The sequence below is a fragment of the Pelophylax lessonae genome (assembly GCF_965119305.1).
Source record: "Pelophylax lessonae genome assembly, chromosome: 1".
NCBI lineage: Eukaryota > Metazoa > Chordata > Amphibia > Anura > Ranidae > Pelophylax > Pelophylax lessonae.
This window is the reverse complement of record NC_138768.1, coordinates 53,386,203-53,406,934: the sequence shown is the minus strand read 5'-3', so window position 1 is coordinate 53,406,934 and position 20,732 is coordinate 53,386,203. Positions and strand designations below refer to the sequence as shown.

The 20,732-nt window shown below is 45.3% G+C and overlaps 1 protein-coding gene across 1 annotated transcript in view; it reads left to right on the top strand.

Annotated features, from left to right (window-relative positions):
* LOC309551900 (acyl-coenzyme A amino acid N-acyltransferase 2-like) overlaps nucleotides 1-20,396 on the top strand; it is a 44,697-nt gene extending 24,301 nt beyond the window's left edge. The window contains exons 2-3 of the mRNA XM_082252614.1: nucleotides 4,438-4,640; nucleotides 19,780-20,396. Coding sequence (XP_082108740.1) covers nucleotides 4,438-4,640; nucleotides 19,780-20,376 — 800 coding nt within the window. The 3' untranslated portion in view covers nucleotides 20,377-20,396. The remainder of the gene's footprint in view (nucleotides 1-4,437; nucleotides 4,641-19,779) is intronic.
* Nucleotides 20,397-20,732: the final 336 nt, after the last annotated feature.

The following is a 20,732-nucleotide window of genomic DNA, read 5'->3' as shown; positions in this document are numbered from 1 at the left end:
GAGTAGTACGTGGCTGGGAGGAGGAGGAGCCCGTTGAAGATAATGTCGTTATGAGTGACCCCGAGGAGTCAGCTTCTCAGGCCTTCGCTAATTTGCGACGCATGGGAAACATCATGCTCCAGAGCCTGCGAAAGGACCCCAGAATCAAGGCCATTAAAGAGACTAACCACTATTGGTTGGCCACCCTACTTGACCCCCGGTACAAGTGTAAAGTCTCGGAGCTTTTCCCATCCACCCATAGAGTCCACAGGATCAAATCCCTTGAGGACAGTCTCAAGAGGAATCTGGTGAACATGTTCCCCGACTCCCGTAGGGTGCAGGGGCGGGGACAACCTACCATGGATTCTACTGGTGGTCACGAGAGGAGCGTTGGAGAAGGCGTGCGGTTGACGGATGCCTTTCGGTCTTTTTTTAGTCCTCACCGCCCAGGCCTCTCAGCTGCCACATCGCATCGACAGCGTCTGCATCACATGGTGGACGATTACGTGAGGGCACAAAGTGACACAGAGGGCTTTTCATGTGACGAATCCGATCCACTGGCATACTGGGTCTTAAGATTAGACCACTGGCCAGAACTGGCCCAGTATGCCATGGAGTTGTTGGCCTGCCCTGCTTCCAGTGTCCTATCGGAACGGGCATTCAGCGCAGCAGGAGGATTCGTCACAGACCATCGAACTAGACTCTCCACCGACTCAGTCGACCGTTTGACATTCATTAAGATGAATCAGTCGTGGATATCAAGCTTTGATGCACCTGATGCAGACCTTGTAGACTAGGCTATCGTTGTGATGTGGCAGTTGAGCCTCAGTTTAAGCCTGGACCATGGTGCCACCCTCAAACCCTCCTCTCATTCTCTTTACGTTCACAGAACCTCATTTTGGTTATGACAAAAACGACAATGTTTGCGCACCTGTTCCACAGGTGCACACCTTTACAATTTTTGGGCCTCCTTCAACACCAGCTCTTTGGGGTTAAGGTGGGGAGGCTATGCTAAAACAAAAACGACAATGTTTGCGCACCTGTTCCACAGGTGCACACCTTTACAATTTTTGGGCCTCCTTCAACACCAGCTCTTTGGGGTTAAGGTGGGGAGGCTATGCTAAAACAAAAACGACAATGTTTGCGCACCTGTTCCACAGGTGCACACCTTTACAATTTTTGGGCCTCCTTCAACACCAGCTCTTTGGGGTTAAGGTGGGGAGGCTATGCTAAAACAAAAACGACAATGTTTGCGCACCTGTTCCACAGGTGCACACCTTTACAATTTTTGGGCCTCCTTCAACGCCAGCTCTTTGGGGTTAAGGTGGGGAGGCTATGCTAAAACAAAAACGACAATGTTTGCGCACCTGTTCCACAGGTGCACACCTTTACAATTTTTGGGCCTCCTTCAACACCAGCTCTTTGGGGTTAAGGTGGGGAGGCTATGCTAAACAAAAACGACAATGTTTGCGCACCTGTTCCACAGGTGCACACCTTTACAATTTTTGGGCCTCCTTCAACACCAGCTCTTTGGGGTTAAGGTGGGGAGGCTATGCTAAACAAAAACTACCATGTTTGCGAACCTGTTCCACAGGTGCACACCTTTACAATTTTTGGGCCTCCTTCAACACCAGCTCTTTGGGGTTAAGGTGGGGAGGCTATGCTAAAACAAAAACTACCATGTTTGCGAACCTGTTCCACAGGTGCACACCTTTACAATTTTTGGGCCTCCTTCAACACCAGCTCTTTGGGGTTAAGGTGGGGAGGCTATGCTAAAACAAAAACGACAATGTTTGCGCACCTGTTCCACAGGTGCACACCTTTACAATTTTTGGGCCTCCTTCAACACCAGCTCTTTGGGGTTAAGGTGGGGAGGCTATGCTAAACAAAAACTACCATGTTTGCGAACCTGTTCCACAGGTGCACACCTTTACAATTTTTGGGCCTCCTTCAACACCAGCTCTTTGGGGTTAAGGTGGGGAGGCTATGCTAAACAAAAACTACCATGTTTGCGAACCTGTTCCACAGGTGCACACCTTTACAATTTTTGGGCCTCCTTCAACACCAGCTCTTTGGGGTTAAGGTGGGGAGGCTATGCTAAACAAAAACTACCATGTTTGCGAACCTGTTCCACAGGTGCACACCTTTACAATTTTTGGGCCTCCTTCAACACCAGCTCTTTGGGGTTAAGGTGGGGAGGCTATGCTAAACAAAAACTACCATGTTTGCGAACCTGTTCCACAGGTGCACACCTTTACAATTTTTGGGCCTCCTTCAACACCAGCTCTTTGGGGTTAAGGTGGGGAGGCTATGCTAAACAAAAACTACCATGTTTGCGAACCTGTTCCACAGGTGCACACCTTTACAATTTTTGGGCCTCCTTCAAAGCCAGCTCTTTGGGGTTATGGTGGGGAGGCTCCGCCAACACCAAAACTACCATGTTTGCGCACCTGTTCCACAGGTGCACACCTTCATAATTTTTACGCCTTCTTCAACACCAGCTCTTTGGGCTTACAGTGGTATGGCTCCGCCAACACCCAAACAACAATTTTTGCGCACCTGTCACACAGATGCATATCATTGTAATTTTTTTCCTTACAAAGGCAATTATTGCTTTCATTACCAGCACTTTCATAGGGATATGGTGTCAAGGCATCGTCCGCACCACCAAATGCCCAATTTTTAAGCATCCTTTACTTCTATTCAAAGTCAAGAGACAACAGTATTCATCCAAAACATCTCTAATCTTGTTCACTCTGCACTACATTGTGGCCCCTACCCCTAACCCTCAATGTATCCGTGCATATATTTCTGTTTCTTGTGAGATTTCAAGTTAAAGTGCACCAAACACCATTTTACATGAAATAAAGTGCAATTACATACATCTTTGGACTTCTTGAAACATTTGGTAATAAAAGCCCCATTGTGGAAATACACCCGTTAATTATATGCACATTTAAAGAGACAGCACCTTTTTCCAAAAAAACCTCTAATCTTGTTCCCAGTGCACTGCATTATGTCCCCATCATACACATTGGCTGAGCCGTTGATTAGGAGCAAAAGAAAGGTGCGGTTAAGCAAAAAAGTCATTTTTGAAGGTTTGGTATGCTGTAATTCTGGTTCTGGACATGCTACAGAGCTGAAACTTCACAGGTACAACTTTTAGACCCCCCATACACTAAATCCAAAGAAATCTCTTTTTTTTTTTTTTTTTTTTTTTTTTCAATAATTGGCTATCTATCAAAAACGACAATTTTTAAGAACTTTTTTTTGTGTGATTAATAGTCCCTGGGGCATGACCCAGAACCCTAGGCACTTTTTAGGGGCATTTATTGGGTTTTAGGGCTTAAAAATTGTGTTTTTTGATTACAGAAGTTCGGGTCCCATTGATTTCAATGGGGTTCTGAAATCCGAACCGAACTTTCGTGAAGTTCGGGTGTTCTGGTCGAACCGAACTTTTCAAAAGTTCGATCATCCCTAATCGTTAGTACACAGCTTCCGACAGCCGACAGTTCATTCAACAAAATGCGAAGGGACAAACAGGAAAACTTCTGTTGTACGACAGCCTCGTGAACGACAATCGTTTCATCAGTACACTATGCGTTCGCTAAAAATCGATCGACAAAGACCACGCATGCTCAGAAACACTAAAATAGCACGGAAAAAGTCTGGCTGCCATTGTTTTTGTTTTTCACCATCTGATACGTAGCTAAGCAACCAGGAAGCTTTTCCAGAATCGTACGACAAAAATCATACGGTTTGTACGCATTGTTGAATTCAATGTTAGTATCATGCAACAAAATGCGAATGATAAGTCGTCCGATTATCTGAACGTGTATACGGGGCATAAGGTTTGGCTTCCCAAGTCCCAGGGTAAGAGCAACCGCTTGTTCCAGTCCTTCCTTATTTATACCACCTGCTGCTGGTCACAGATGGAAAGAAAAATCCGGCTCGGAGACCACACTGCCAAGGTGGCCTGGAAAACCTGGACCAGATTCCACCTTAGTTTCCAACATATGAAAGCATGCGAGGTGACACATCAATCCATCCATCAATCACCTTCGCCTTTCATGTCCGTGTGTGTATATATAGATAGATAAAAACGTACCTGTCTGTTTGCAATCCTCACCAGAATGTAAATAACAGGATGGGGATGGGGATGGGGATGGGGATAGGGGGTGACTTTGCTGTATTGCTAAACCTTAGTAGAGAAAAGTCAGATTGCAAGCCTGGCTTTGCTTTCTTGATGGGCTGTGTAAATCTCAGAATTGCATGGTGAGAAATAAAAGAAGGTAAAACAGCTACTATATATGTAACGCAACTATGTACTGTATAGAACTGTTAGGTTCAGCTTAACCTTTGCCATAACTGTAACTCCCTATAATGTATACTGCTTACCCTATAAGTTGTATATATAATTGAAAGCCTGTAGAACTAACCTTTCTGCTCCCCATCCAGGTGAAGGCCCATTCCAAGGAGTCATTGATCTGTTTGGCGGTGCTGGTGGCCTCATAGAATTTCGAAGCAGCCTCCTGGCTAGTCGTGGCTTTGCCACTCTTGCTTTGGCTTATTTTGCTTATGAAGATTTGCCAAAGACCCTCGACTATCTGGATCTAAAATATTTTGAAGAAGCTGCTCAGTTTCTAAGCAGTCACCCGAAAGTAAGTAAAACATTGCAGGTAGATAAAAATGCTTCATGTTCGTGAATAAACATTATAGGTTAGGAAATTCGAAACTCATGATAATACCATTGGCAATCCATAGGTAACAAGTGGCTAGTGGTTACAATACACGCGCAACAAACGGGTAATGATTACAAATACACAGGCAACAAACAGGCAATTATAATAGTACATAGGCAATCTAGCAGGAGCCTAGTTTTTCTTATAATCCAGCTTTCCAGCTGCATGCAGGAGTTACCTTCTCCCTCTAGCCACAAATGTACTGTCAGTAGGAAGAGAATACACATCTCATGCATATTCCTGCTTTAGGATCTCTCTTCTCTAATGCTGCCATTCTGAACCCTGGCTAACTGGAGTAGTTACACTTGTGTCCTTTCTCCAGTCAATCAACCAGTGGTTGAGACACGGGAATCTTCTGTAGGCCCAGAGAACCAGTAATCAAACTGGCTATTGGTGGAGGAGGACCAGGGCCGGATTAAGAGCATCATGGGCTTGGTGCTGAGGATTTTGGAGGGCCTTAAGGGCCGTGCATTGGCATGCACCCAGAGGAGGAAGGGTGCAGCCATGCATGCCTAATTCAACATGGGATGCTGTCTCTGAAGCCCATAAACACATCCATGCATCGGCAACTGTCCCTCCTTGTCCGGCCTTCGTGCTGTGTGGGGAGGTTCTGAGGGAGCTGCCTGGGGGAGCGAGCATAGAAGCCAGACTTCTGTGCTTACAAGTGACAGAAGAGCGGTAACAGTGAATATGGCCAACCCGGGGCCTATATAAAAGGTAGGGGCCTGGAGCTGCAGCTCCAATAGCTCCTACGTTAATCTGGCCCTGAGGAGGACGAGGTAGCCAACGCTGCTTCTTTTCAGAAATTTTAAATGAGGGTACACCCCAAAAGAGTGAGAGCAAAAATAGAATAATGGCTGGGTAAGGTCGGTATCCATCGCTATTCTGCACAAGGCACGGAAAAGTCCCGTGGGATCCATGCCTGGTTAATTTAATGAACGTGAGCTTGTCCACATTGTCTCTGGACAGGCGGCTGCGCTTGTCTGTGATAACGCCCCCAGCCGTGCTAAATACCCGTTCAGATAATACACTGGCTGCAGGGCACGCCAGCACCTCCAAGGCGTAAAGGGCAAGCTCAGGCCACGTGCCCAACTTGGAGACCCAGAAGTTGAAGGGGGCAGACCCCTCATTCAGTACGTCTAGGCGTGTGCACACATACTGCTCCACCATGTTGGTGAAATGCTGCCTCCTGCTAAGACGCTCCATATGAGCTGCTGGTGCTGCTGTTTGTTGTGGCGTGCTGACAAAGCTTTTCCACATTTTCGGCCATGCTAACCCTGCCTTCTGAGGTGCTGGCGGTGCCCTGGTTGCATTGGCGACCTCTTCCTCCTCCTTCTCCTCTGCCTTGTGCTCAGTGGTGTATTTAGGTTTTGTGCTGCCCTAGGCCTGACTAAACTTGTGCACCCCCTAATTTAAATATGACCCACCCCTTCCTGTAAAGGCCACACCCCTTCCTGTTTCTGAAGCGTTCTGTCATCTATAAACCACAGACCACAACCACAGCGTATCAGTGCCCATCAGCGTAGCCTCATCAGTTCCCATAAGTTCAGCCTCATTACTGCCCATCAGTGCAGCCTTATCAGTGCCGCCTCATTACTGCCCATCAGTGCAGCCTTATCAGTGCCGCCTCATTACTGCCCATCAGTGCAGCATATCAGTGTAGCCTCATCAGTGGCCACCAGTGCAGCCTATCAGTGGACATTAGTGCATCCTAAGATATTTGGACCAAATTTCCTTACCCGCCGGTACTATCATACTGGTAGGTAGAAGTGTGAGTGCTTTATGTGGGTGCCAGACTTATTTGCCCTTCTGGACCCTGCCCTCTGGCCCAATTCGCCTCATAAGACTGGCACTATACTAAAAGTGGGGCGCAAGCTGGCGGGGACCCTTTTTCGTGCGGGAGCTAGGAGGAGGCTATTTTTTTTTTTGTGCAGGTGCAGCTTTTCTGCTGCCCCCCTGCAAAGTGCCGCCCTAGGCCTGGGCCTTGTTGGCCTAGGCCAAGATACAGCACTGCTTGTGCTTCCACTGTGGCCTCGCTGTCAGGTGGGAATGCCAGCAGCATCGCGTCTACCAGCGTGCGCTTGTACTCGCGCATCTTGCGATCGCGCTCCAGTGAGTGAATTAAGGACAGTATGTTGTCCTTGTAACGGGGATCCAGCAGCGTGGACACCCAGTCGGTCGTTGTGGAGACACTGCAGCATGTAATCGCTCATGTGTGCCAGGCTGCCCAGAGGCAACGAAAGGCTGTCCTCTGTGGGAGGTGTATCGTCCGTGTCCTCTGTATCCCCCCAGCCACGCACCAGTGATGGCCATGAGCTGGCCTGGGTGCCACCCTGCTGTGAACATGGTTCCATCTCCTCCTCCAGCTCCTCCTCCTCATCCTCCTCATCCTCCAGAACTGTGCCCCTGCTGGACAATTGTGTCCCTGGCGTTTGTGTGTGCAGGAACCCACCCTCGGAGCCACTTGCGAATGACTGCCCTGAAAGCCTTGGAAATGTTACCTCTTCATCCTCCTCCTCCTCCTCATCCTGTGCCACATCCTCTTCCATCATTGCCCGAATTGTTTTTTCAAGGAGGCATAGAAGTGGGATAGTTAAGCTGAGAACGGCATCATCGCCACTGGCCATGTTGGTGGAGTACTCAAAACAGCGCAACAAGGCACACAGGTCTCGCATGGAGGCCCAGTTATTGGTGGTGAAGTGGTGCTGTTCCGCAGAGAGACTCACGCGTGCATGCTGCAGCTGAAACTCCACTATGGCCTGCTGCTGCTCGCACAGTCTTTGCAGCATGTGCAATGTGGAGTTCCACCTTGTGGGCACGTCACATATGAGGCGGTGAGCGGGAAGGCCGAAGTTACGCTGCAGCGCTGACAGGCGAGCAGCAGCAGGGTGAGAACGCCGAAAGTGCGCACAGGCGGCCCGCACTTTCTGCAGCAGCTCTGATATATCGGGGTAGTTTTTAAGGAACCTCTGCACCACCAAATTCAGCACATGCGCCAGGCAAGGGATGTGCGTCAAACCGGCTAGGCCCAGAGCTGCTATGAGATTTCGCCCGTTATCGCACACCACCAGGCTGGGCTTGAGGCTCGCTGGCAGAAAACACTAATTTGTCTGCTGTTCAATGCTCCTCCACAACTCCTGCGCGGTGTGTGGTTTGTCCCCCAAACAGGCAAGTTTTAAAACTGCCTGCTGTCGTTTACCCCTGGCCGTGCTGAAGTTGGTGGTGAAGGTGTTACGCTGTCCGGTTGAGGAGGCGGTAGAGGATGAGGAAGCGGAGTAGGAGGAGTTAGGAACAGGAGGCAAACTGAAGCGCCCTGCAATCCTCGGTGGTGGAAGGACATTGTGGAGATGGTTGGTGACCCAGGTGGTGGTGTTGCTGACAGATCCTCTGTTTGCGGGGTGGCAGGTGCCGGTATCACTACAGATGTGGCTGGAGCGGCCGAGACTGCAGCAGAAGAGGAAGCAGGATGAGCCAGAGACTTTTCTTGGTTTTGAAGGTGTCTACTCCACTGCAGCTCGTGCTTTGCACTTAGATGCCTGATCATGCAGGTTGTGCTCAGGTTGAGAAGGTTTATGCCTCGCTTCAGGCTCTGATTGCACAGGGTGCAAACCACTCGTGTCCTGTCATCAGCACATTTTCTAAAGAACTTCCACGCTAGAGAACTCCTTTGAGCTGACTTTGGTGCGCTCGTTCCCTTGCTGCGTTGGGCAGTAGCAGGCGTAGTGTCTAGGGCACGGCCGCTCCGCTTCTGCACCCTGCTCCCTCTTCTGCTGTGCTGGTGGCTCTGTGCGACCACCGCCTCTTCCTCCAAACTACTCAGGTCACCTGCATAACGTTCATTCCATGTGGGGTCGAGGACCTCATTGTCCTCCACATCATCTTCCACCCAGTCTTCACCCCTGCCCTCCTTGTCGGTCTCCACAATGCTGAACGCCGCAGCAGTTGGCACCTGCGTTTCGTCATCATCGGAGACGTGCTGCGATGGTCCTTGCATGTACTCATCTTGAGAAATAAGTGGTTGGGCATCGCTGCACTCAATCTCTTCCACTTCTGGGGCAGGGCTAGGTGGATGGCCCTGGGAAACCCTGCTGACAGAGTCCTCAAAAAGAACAAGAGACTGCTGTATGGCTTGGGGCTCAGACTGCTTGCCTGATTTGCAAGGGGGTGAGGTGAAAGACGGTTGGACATCGGCTGCAGGTGCCAACTCTGACCTTTCTGCAGTAGACTGGGTGGGAGACAATGTGAAGGAACTGGAGGCACTGTCAGCAGCAAACTAATCTACTATCGCCTCTCTGTGTTCTGGCCTCATCACTTCTAGAGGCGTATGATGCCCTACCAAATACTGATGCAGGTTCTGTCGCCTACTAACTCTTGAGGAAGGTGTTTCACTTGTGCGTGTAGCTGGCACAGATCGACCACGTCCTCTCCTTGCAACAGGAGCTCTACCAGCAGCACCACGACCGAGGCCAAGGCCCCTATTTGACGGTCTCCTCATATTTCTGTAATTTAAGATCTTGCCCTAGAAAGGTGTTTATTGAATAGCGGAACAAAACAACAGTATCGCACGGATGTATCTCACAGTCAAATATGCAAAGTATGAAGCAAATTTAATTTTTTTCACCCCAAAAGGGTGTATATTGAATAGCGGAATAGAAAAAAGGATATAAAACGGTGTATCTCACACGTACAAACACAGACTAGGCCCCGATTAAAATTTTTTGTACCCTAAAGGGAGGATGAGGAAGAGGAGTAGGAGGAGTTGGGAACAGGAGGCAAACTGAAGCGCCCTGCAATCCTTGGCGGGGGAAGGAGATGCACCAAACAAATTTAAAAGGTGTATCTCACACGTACCGATACAGACTATGCCGTAATTTAATTTTTTACACTCCAAAAGGGTGTATATTGAATAGCGGAATAGGAAAAATTTTATAATACGGTGTATCTCACACGTACAAAGACAGACTAGGCCCCGATTACAATTTTTTGTACCCTAAAGGCAGGATGAGGAAGAGGAGTAGGAGGAGTTGGGAACAGGAGGCAAACTGAAGCGCCCTGCAATCCTTGGCGGAGGAAGGAGATGCGCCAAACAAATTTAAAAGGTGTATCTCACACGTACCGATACAGACTATGCCGTAATTTAATTTTTTACACTCCAAAAGGGTGTATATTGAATAGCGGAATAGGAAAAATTTTATAATACGGTGTATCTCACACGTACAAACACAGACTAGGCCCCGATTACAATTTTTTGTGCCCTAAAGGCAGGATGAGGAAGAGGAGGAGTAGGAGGAGTTGGGAACAGGAGGCAAACTGAAGCGCCCTGCAATCCTCGGCGCTAGAAGGAGATGCGCCAAACAAATTTAAAAAGGTGTATCTCACATGTACCGATACAGACTATCCCGCAATTTAATTTTTTACACTCAAACAGGGTGTATATTGAATAGCGGAATAGGACAAATTTTACAAAACGGTGTATCTCACACGTACAAACACAAACTAGGCCCCGATTACAATTTTTTCTACCCTAAAGGCAGGATGAGGAGTAGGAGGAGTTCGGAACAGGCAGGAGGCAGACTGAAGCACCCTCAAATCCTCGGCAGTATGAGATGCGCCCAAAAAATTGGAAAGGTGTATCTCACACGTACCGACACAGACTATCACGCAATTTAATTGTTTATACCCAAAGGTTTTGATTAAATAGCGGAATAGAAAATATAATCAAAAAAAGTGTATATCTCACACGTACAAAACCACACTAGGCCACAATTACTATTGTTTGTACCCCTAAAAGGCTGGATGAGGAGTAGGAGGAGTATGGAACAGGCAGCACCCTCAAATCTTCAGAAGTATGAGATGAACCCCAAAAACTTGGAAAGGTGGATCTCACACGTACCAACACAGACTATCCCGCAATTTAACTGATCCCCAAAGGTTTTTATTGAATAGCGGAATAGGAAATATGATCAAAAAAAGTGTATGTATCTCACACGTACAAAACCACACTAGGCCCCAATTACTATTGTTTGTACCCCTAAAAGGCTGGATGAGGAGTAGGAGGAGTATGGAACAGGCAGCACCCTCAAATCTTCAGAAGTATGAGATGAACCCCAAAAACTTGGAAAGGTGGATCTCACACGTACCAACACAGACTATCCCGCAATTTAACTGATCCCCAAAGTTTTTTATTGAATAGCGGAATAGAAAATATGATAAAAAAAAGTGTATGTATCTCACACGTACAGAAGCACACTAGGCCCCAATTACTATTGTTTGTACCCCTAAAGGCAGGATGAGGAGTAGGAGGAGTATGGAACAGGCAGCACCCTCAAATCTTCAGAAGTATGAGATGAACCCCAAAAACTTGGAAAGGTGGATCTCACACGTACCAACACAGACTATCCCGCAATTTAACTGATCCCCAAAGTTTTTTATTGAATAGCGGAATAGAAAATATGATAAAAAAAAGTGTATGTATCTCACACGTACAGAAGCACACTAGGCCCCAATTACTATTGTTTGTACCCCTAAAGGCAGGATGAGGAGTAGGAGGAGTTTGGAACAGGCAGCACCCTCAAATCTTCAGAAGTATGAGATGAACCCCAAAAACTTGGAAAGGTGGATCTCACACGTACCAACACAGACTATCCCGCAATTTAACTGATCCCCAAAGGTTTTTTTTGAATAGCGGAATAGAAAATATGATAAAAAAAAAGTGTATGTATCTCACGTACAGAAGCACACTAGGCCCCAATTACTATTGTTTGTACCCCTAAAAGGCTGGATTAGGAGTAGGAGGAGTTTGGAACAGGCAGCACCCTTAAATTTTCAGAAGTATGAGATGAACCCCAAAAACCCCAAATATCATTCAGCTCTGCTGCAGGCCACAATTTAATTTTTTTTTAACCCAAGGCTGTATATTGAATAGTGGAATAGAAAAAAGTGTATGATTTTTGAAACCACTCAATAATAGCACATATGAACTGAACACTGAACACAGCAGTGTATGATCAGAGTCAGCACAGCACAGCTGAAGGAAAAACGCTGCACACAGTGACTGATAGAAAAATACTTTTCTCCCTCCTCCTCAGTGGGCAAAAAAGATTGTGTTCACTGCACCCCAAAAAGATTGTTCACTGCACCCCAAAAAGATTGTGTTCACTGCACCCCACACACAGCAAAATGGATGTGGACCACTGACACCTGCCTATCTCCAGCCTCTCCCTAAAAGGATTGATAAGATCGTAGATCGGGTGACTGCAAACCCCCCCCCCCCCCCACACAGCAATATCGATTGTAGTTTGTAGAACACTGTCTGACCCTAAAAATCAACAGACTCTCTCCCTAAAAGGATTGATAAGATCGTAGATCGGGTGACTGCAAACCCCACCCCACACAGCAATATCGATTGTAGTTTGTAGAACACACTGTCTGACCCTAAAAATCAGCAGACTCTCTCCCTAAAAGGATTGATAAGATCGTAGATCGGGTGACTGCAAACCCCACCCCACACAGCAATATCGATTGTAGTTTGTAGAACACACTGTCTGACCCTAAAAATCAGCAGCAGCCTCGCCCTAAAATGCCTACAACTCGCCCTGCCTAACACACTCCGACCTGTCCCTCAATTCTATCCGGACACAAATGTTTTTTTTTTCCTGTCTGTCCCTAATCAGCAGCCAGCACATTGATGTGTGCTCTGTTCCTGAACTAAACAGCAGAATGACGCCCCAGCGGCGCTGCCTCTAACTTATAAAGACTTGGTCACATGCTTCAGATGGCCAATCACAGCTACTAATACATTTGTAGGCATGCCTGGGATGACTTAGGCACACCAGTTAAACGCTTGTTGATTGGCTGTTGAAAGCCCGCCATGAAAAGCGCGCCAATGCATGCAAAACCCGGAAATAAAACGACCGAACACGGATTTTTACCCGAATATACAGTAAAGTTTTCGGGTCCGTGTTCGGGTAACAAAAATCCAATTATTCGGTACGAACACGAATAATACAGTCCGTGTTCGCTCAACCCTACTCATAACCAGATGACATGGAAGCCAAGAAGAAAAGTGCACATAGCGTTATATTGCTACAACAAACTTTTAATGAAAATAAAGTGTTGCACTTACAATGTTCGCATGGTAACAGGCAATAAAATAAAGATGAGAATCTACTGCAATCTCCTGACGCGTCCACTTAGACATCATCAAAGGATATTGCATCCAGAGAGAAACTCCAGGGTGATTTAAAACAATGTATATCTCCATATACGAAAACCTGCTCTGGCACTGACCAATTCCAGCCTAGCATGAAATATCCTGTCTCGGTTCTTTTAAATATGAGGTTTTTCATTTCAAACATCTGAGCATCTGTGATTGGAGGTGTGTAGGAAAGTAAATGCTTACCTTTTTAAATTTACTGTGCTGAACTGTAATGTTACATAACTGTTATTGGTCTAATTCAATGACACTGTTTTACCATTATATCTTTTTGATATCTATACATAGCTATGCTCATATAGACCCCTCAGGAAGAATTTGACCTCATTATTTTCGAAACGCGTTGGGTCTCAGCTACCTATGTTTCAGATTATTGCTCTTCTCCACTGTCAAGTGTTGTGTATGTTATTGTTCAACCGAATGACATTGTTTTAAATCACTCCGGAGTTTCTCTCTGGATGTATGGATCTTTTTTATGTTTCATGTAATAAACTTTGTAATTTTTTTGTGAATTTTTTCCTTTTTCTCTCTTTGTACTTTCCTAATACTCATTTGAATTTATACTTTGGTGTATCTATTGCCCTTAAAAGTCCTGGTTAGAGGGAAACTTTGTTCTTTGCAGTAGGGAATACATGTCACTTCCTATCTGCTCACCAGTGATAGCAGTTCTCTGCATATGAACACACTCTATCATCAATTGTGGCACCATGAACTTTCCCTTCCACACTCTTTGAAACAAGTGCAGTGCACTTTTACAGTGCAGTCACGTTGTGAGCATGCTTGCAGGATGGTGGAACAGGGGAATGACCATCAGTATGGTCTAAAGAAGGTGATTAAGGAAGTGGAACTTAGCTGCCTTTATTTTTGTATAGTCACCCATGAGATGGGTAAGAGTTATTACTATAATAGTTGGGATAAGGTAGGTGATGCATTAGGCATGTGGGTAGAGCTTAGCCGCCCATCTGGGGTAGAACTACACTTACTAATTGACTAGGTTCTAGGCAGGAGTTTTGCTTCATGCTAAAATCCGCATTAAGGCTTAACTCCAGACTTAGAAGTGAGACACAATGAACACAGTTAACTCTATTAACCTATGGCTAACTGATTGTTACACTAAGCACTGCAAGCAGTAACACTATCTCCTAGGTGCGCAGCATTTAGGAACCGCTACCGCAGAGCCCGACCGGCATCCACCAACCTGGCAATACCTGTGACCTCCCTCCCGGTGACATGCGCGCAGTTATCAATGGATACAGGAAATGTACTACACTCCATAACTACATACTTGCGCTCTCTCTATTTCTGGGGTCCGTCTACATCTCTCCATTGAGTCCCAGGCTAGGCCCCTAAGTACTCTGTGCCGCAGTTCTCGTCCCAAAATTTGGGGAACCAACTGCTAGTGAAGGGGACAAGCACAATACCCCTTCACTACCAGAGTAAACATTACCCTGCAGTAAGTCATCCATTTCCTGGCTGGTTGGCTGCGTCAGCTATGATACATGTACGGTTGTCCCTTGCAGTGACATTATAGCCTACACTAGACAGCAAACTACATGCTGGACTGAAGTGCACTGTATCTACTCCACACTACAGTCCCTATGTTACAAGCCCTGTTCTTTGGATATGCCATGCACCACTTAACCGGTTGCCGACTGCTCACAGTATATTTACTGCGGCAGTCAGCCCCGGCCAGGCAGAGTGACGTAGGTCTACGTCGCTCGCCTGTCACTCCTTTTAGAGCCAATACACTCACACTACGATCGCCGGTACAGCGGGAGAAAGACAGAGCGGCTTATGTAAACAAGCCGCCTGTCATTCTCCCCTGTGTAAAAATGAAGATCAGACAGTTCTACTATGTAGAACCGTTGATCTTTGTTTTTACACTAGGAGACCTGTCCCCCTACAGTTAGAATCATGCCCCTAGGACACACTTAACCCCTCCCTGTCCAATACAGTTAACCCCTTCCCTGCCAGTGTCATTTTTGCAGTAACAGTGCATATATATAGCACTGATTACTGCAGTAATGTCACTGGTACCCCCAAAAGTGTCAAAAATGTCAGTCAAGGGTCCGATCTGTCCGCCGCAATGTCGCAGTACCGCAAAAAAAATCGCAGATCGCCGCCATTACTCGTTAAAAAAAAAACACCAAAAATGACAAAAATCTTTCCCTTTGTTAGTAAACGCGATAACTTTTGCGCAAACCAATCAAAATACGCTTTTTGCGATTTTTTTTTTTACCAAACATATGTAGCGTAAAACAATTTGGCCGAAAATGTTAAAAAATTTTGATTTTTACATTTTTTGGGGGGGGAATTTCAAAAAGTGAAAAATATTGTTATTTTTGCAAAAATTACGCTCTTTTTTTGTTTATAGCGCATGATCAAAAAATCGCACAGGTGATCAAATACCACCAAAAGAAAGCTCTGTTTGTGGGAAAAAAAGGACGTGAAATTCGTTTAGGTACAGCATCGCACGACCGCGCAATTGTCCGTCAAAGTCACACAGTAAAAAAATCACAAAAAACCCCCTGGTCAGGAAGGGGGTAAAATCTTCCGGGGCTTAAGTGGTTAAGAAGAGACTTCAGACCAGGCATTAAACAGTTAATAACTTTACTGAAGAAAGACAACATACAGGAACAGTTCATATTAGGCAGCTTCTCACATGAATTCCTGTACAAGGTACTTTAGTGCCCAAAGGGTAATTATACCTGAATAACAGCAGAGAGTCCTTCATGTCAAATAGAGGCAGAGTCCATGATTAGTAAATAATCCACAAGTCCATGTTTGGCAAAGATCATTAAAGGCTGGAGGTCCAAGTTTGGTAGTTAAGAGTCCTCAGGCTGCCAGTCCCTCAGGGATGCCTAACTGATTCACCCCCCCCCCCCCCCCCAGCACCATGCCACACCACTCCGGTTAAAGCGAGGCAAGCGAAATTTACCTATCAAAACACCCAGCTACACTGAGCACAGTGAGTCAGCACTAAATCTAGCTAATCCTAGTACCTACCTACGAGAGTGCTACATTATTTCTGTTAAAGTGCAAAAAAATTATTAATTGATCCCGACAGAAATCTTGGGGGCTAATTATGTTCTTTACGCTCTTCGTATATCAAGCAGTCTTATTTTCAACTCTGTTACTTACAGAATTTCTTGCAGGCGCTGTCTAGCAATGGGAGGTTGATGTGGCACTACTTTAGACTAAGGGGCTTAGGTGGAGCTTGAGGTGATTATTGTGGCCACTTGCATAATTCCTGTCCAAGTAACCCTGGAGGCTGAGACAGGGACTGCTAGGGCAATAGAAGGGTACAGGTGCCAGGAAGCTGGAACCACAGACTAACTTGGGAGTGCTGGTGTCCAGAAACAAAAAAGTGATAAAAGTAAAAAACCTGGCTTGGACTCAAGACTCCATCTTCAAATAAAATCTACCATAATGCACCTGTCAGATGGGAATGTCATAATGCACATATATTTAATCCACAAAATCATATTTATTTATATAACAAAAAGAAGGAAAACACACATTACAAGATAGCTTAGGTCAAAGTGAATAAAATCAACATGCAAAACAAGTACCCTCCCAGCAAAACATATCTAATGAAAAAAGTCTTTATGAATTAAGTGAGTAAACCCTCAGCGGAGTATTTGTATAAATTATCTCTCCGGCCGGGCCTTTAAGCCATCAATATGTATATTAAAGAAGCATCCTGTACCATGGAACCACCATGAACTATATGTATCTCCTTTACAAGGCACAGTAGTAAAGTGATCCTAGGTTGAAAATACCCATATAGAATTTCATATCTCAAAGGATGTCATCAATTGGACTCCCCTTGAATAAGATAAAAACCAAACCAAAAACAAAAAAAAAACAAAATTGGGCATTATATTGTATTTATGTGCACTAAAATGTATTAAAGTGTATGATTTCTTAAAATTTGCATTTGATAAACTGCTGCGCAAACATAGTATGACATAAAAATTGCAACAGCCGCCACTTTATTCTCCAGGGCTTTTGCTGTTAGAAAATATATAATATTTGGATGTTCTAAGTAATTTTCTAGCAAAAAAAATTGTTGATTGTTACATGTAAGCAAGAAATGTCAGAATTGGACCAGTAGGCAAGTGGTTAAAATGACATGCATGTCAGTTTCCTGTGATTCCCTGTAAAGCGGCGCTCAGACTGAACAAGGGAGAGGCAGCAATAATAGGCAATCAGGCTCTGCTGTGTGTGTGTGTGTGTGTGTGTGTGTGTGTGTGTGTGTGTGTGTGTGTGTATATACACTAAATTACCTTTACACACACATGAACTTTAATGCCATCCCAGTCTTAGTCCGTAGGGTTCAATATTGAGTTGGCTCACCCTTTGCAACTATAACAGCTTCAACTCTTCTGGAAAGGCTGTCCCCAAGGTTTAGGAGTGTCTATGGGAATGTTTGGCCATTCTTCCAGAAGCGAATTTGTGAAGTCAGGCACTGATGTTGGACGAGAAGACCTGGCTCGCAATCTGCGCTCTAATTCATCCAAACAGTGTTCTTCCGGGTTGAGGTCAGGACTCTGGGGTGGAGGAACTTAACTGCCCTGCACAAACTCGCTCATCCATGTCTTTATGAACCTTGCTTTGTGTACTGACCCAAATCATTTGGTGGATGGGGGATTATGGTGTGGGGTTGTTTTTCAGGGGTTGGCCCCTTAGTTCCAGTGAAGGGAACTCTTAAGGCGTCAGCATGCCAAGACATTTTGGACAATTTCATGCCGAGTTTGGGGGGGAGGAACTTGACTGGCCTGCACAGAGTCCTGACCTCAACCCGACAGAACACCTTTGGGATGAATTGGAGCCTGGCCTTCCCATCTAACATCAGTTTCTGACCTCACAAATGCGCTTCTGGAAGAATGGTTACATTCCCATAGACTCACTCCTAAACCTTGTGGGCAGCCTTCCCAGAAAATTTGAAGCTGTTATAGCTGCAAAGGGTGGGCCAACTTAATATTGAACCCTTCAGGCTACGATTAGGATGTCATTAAAATTCATGTGTGTGCAAAGGCAGGCGTCCCAATACTTTTGATAATATTGTGTGTGTGTATATGTGTGTGTGTATATAAATATATATATATATATATATATATACAGTGGGTACGGAAAGTATTCAGACCCCCTTACATTTTTTACTCTTTGTTATATTGCAGCCATTTGCTAAAATCATTTAAGTTCATTCTTCTTCCTCATGAATGTACACATAGCACCCCATACTGACAGAAAAACACAGAATTGTTGACATTGTTGCAGATTTATTAAAAAAGAAAAACTGAAATATCACATGGTCCTAAGTATTCAGACCCTTTGCTCAGTATTTAGTAGAAGCCCCCTTTTGATCTAATACAGCCAGGAGTCTTTTTGGGAAAGATGCAACAAGTCTTTCACACCTGGATTTGGGGATCCTCTGCCATTCCTCCTTGCAGATCCTCTCCAGTTCTGTCAGGTTGGATGGTAAACGTTGGTGGACAGCCATTTTTAGGGGTCTCCAGAGATGCTCAATTGGGTTTAAGTCAGGGCTCTGGCTGGGCCATTCAAGAACAGTCACGGAGTTGTTGTGAAGCCACTCCTTCGTTATTTTAGCTGTGTGCTTAGGGTCATTGTCTTGTTGGAAGGTAAACCTTCGGCCCAGTCTGAGGTCCAGAGCACTCTGGAGAAGGTTTTTGTCCAGGATATCCCTGTACTTGGCCGCATTCATCTTTCCCTCGATTGCAACCAGTCGTCCTGTCCCTGCAGCTGAAAAACACCCCCACAGCCTGATGCTGCCACCACCATGCTTCACTGTTGGGACTGTATTGGACAAGTGATGAGCAGTGCCTGGTTTTCTCCACACATACCGCTTAGAATTAAGGCCAAAAAGTTCTATTTGGTCTCATCAGACCAGAGAATCTTATTTCTCATCATCTTGGAGTCCTTCAGGTGTTTTTTAGCAAACTCCATGCGGGCTTTCATGTGTCTTACACTGAGGAGAGGCTTCCGTCGGGCCACTCTGCCATAAAGCCCCGACTGGTGGAGGGCTGCAGTGATGGTTGACTTTCTACAACTTTCTCCCATCTCCTGACTGCATCTCTGGAGCTCAGCCACAGTGATCTTTGGGTTCTTCTTTACCTCTCTCACCAAGGCTCTTCTCCCCCGATAGCTCAGTTTGGCCGGACGGCCAGCTCTAGGAAGGGTTCTGGTCGTCCCAAACGTCTTCCATTTGAGGATTATGGAGGCCACTGTGCTCTTAGGAACCTTAAGTGCAGCAGAAATCTTTTTGTAACCTTGGCCAGATCTGTGCCTTGCCAACAATTCTGTCTCTGAGCTCTTCAGGCAGTTCCTTTGACCTCATGATTCTCATTTGCTCTGACATGCATTGTGACCTGGAAGGTCTTATATAGACAGGTGTGTGGCTTTCCTAATCAAGTCCAATCAGTATAATCAAACACAGCTGGACTCAAATGAAGGTGTAGAACCATCTCAAGGATGATCAGAAGAAATGGAAAGCACCTGAGTTAAATATATGAGTGTCACAGCAAAGGGTCTGAATACTTAGGACCATGTGATATTTCAGTTTTTCTTTTTTAATAAATCTGCAACAATGTCAACAATTCTGTGTTTTTCTGTCAGTATGGGGTGCTATGTGTACATTCATGAGGAAGAAGAATGAACTTAAATGATTTTAGCAAATGGCTGCAATATAACAAAGAGTGAAAAATTTAAGGGGGTCTGAATACTTTCCGTACCCACTGTATATATATATATATATATATGTATATGTATATGAGCTCAGCTTTAACAGACAATAACCTTTTGTTACTAAATGTCATTCAGGTGTGCAGAAGTGGAGTTGGAGTCTTAGGTGTGAGCAAAGGAGCTGAGATAGCTCTCGCCATGGCATCTTATTTTCCGCAGATTGCCGCTGCGGTCTGCATCAATGGACCCGTGGCTATTTACGGCAGCACCATCAGTTATGGGGATCTTATCCTGCCTGGAATTCCCTACCAAAGAGAGAAGATTCTTTTTACACATGCTGACGTTTTTGACACGACTCACATATACGGAGACCCAACAAAACCAGAAAACCAGGCCTATGTACTTCCAGTGGAAAAGGCCAAAGGTCCCATCCTCTTCCTGGTGGGAGAAAATGATCAGAGCAATGAAAGCTTACATTTTGCAAGGACGTCGCTAGCCAGAGCAAAAAAGTGCGGCAAGATGGATGTGTACATAGAGAGTTATCCCGGAGCCGGACACCTCCTAGAACCTCCATGTTCTCCTTTCTGTCCGGCATCAAGATCAACTTCATCACCATTTCTGGTAAAGTGGGGAGGGGAGCTTGTCCCGCACTGCCAGGCTCAAGAAATCAGCTGGCCATTAATACAGGACTTCTTACGTAAAAATATTCCATGTTCTAAGAAAAATAAATTGTAAGAAATGATTGGTTGAGAAAAAGAAACCTATCAAAAAAAAATAAAGAAAAAAAAATGTTGTTGGATGTTTTCATACTTTCCTCACAAGGATTGGCTGGCAGTTTGGGTCGAAGAGACCAGCTGAAATGTAATGCTGGTCATGTATGTGCTGTAGGTTAAAGGCATTTGAAAAGTGAGTGAGGATACATTTTTAACACAAATTCTGTTCTATGTTTTCCAGATGGACATGAATATTTTTATGTTGGAGAATTGGAGGGTTTATTTACTACTTTAATAGGATTACATACTTTTTTAACAATTTGCTGTCGGACTGGCTTAGATTTTTTTTTTTTATATAGTAAAAAATAGGAAAGAAAA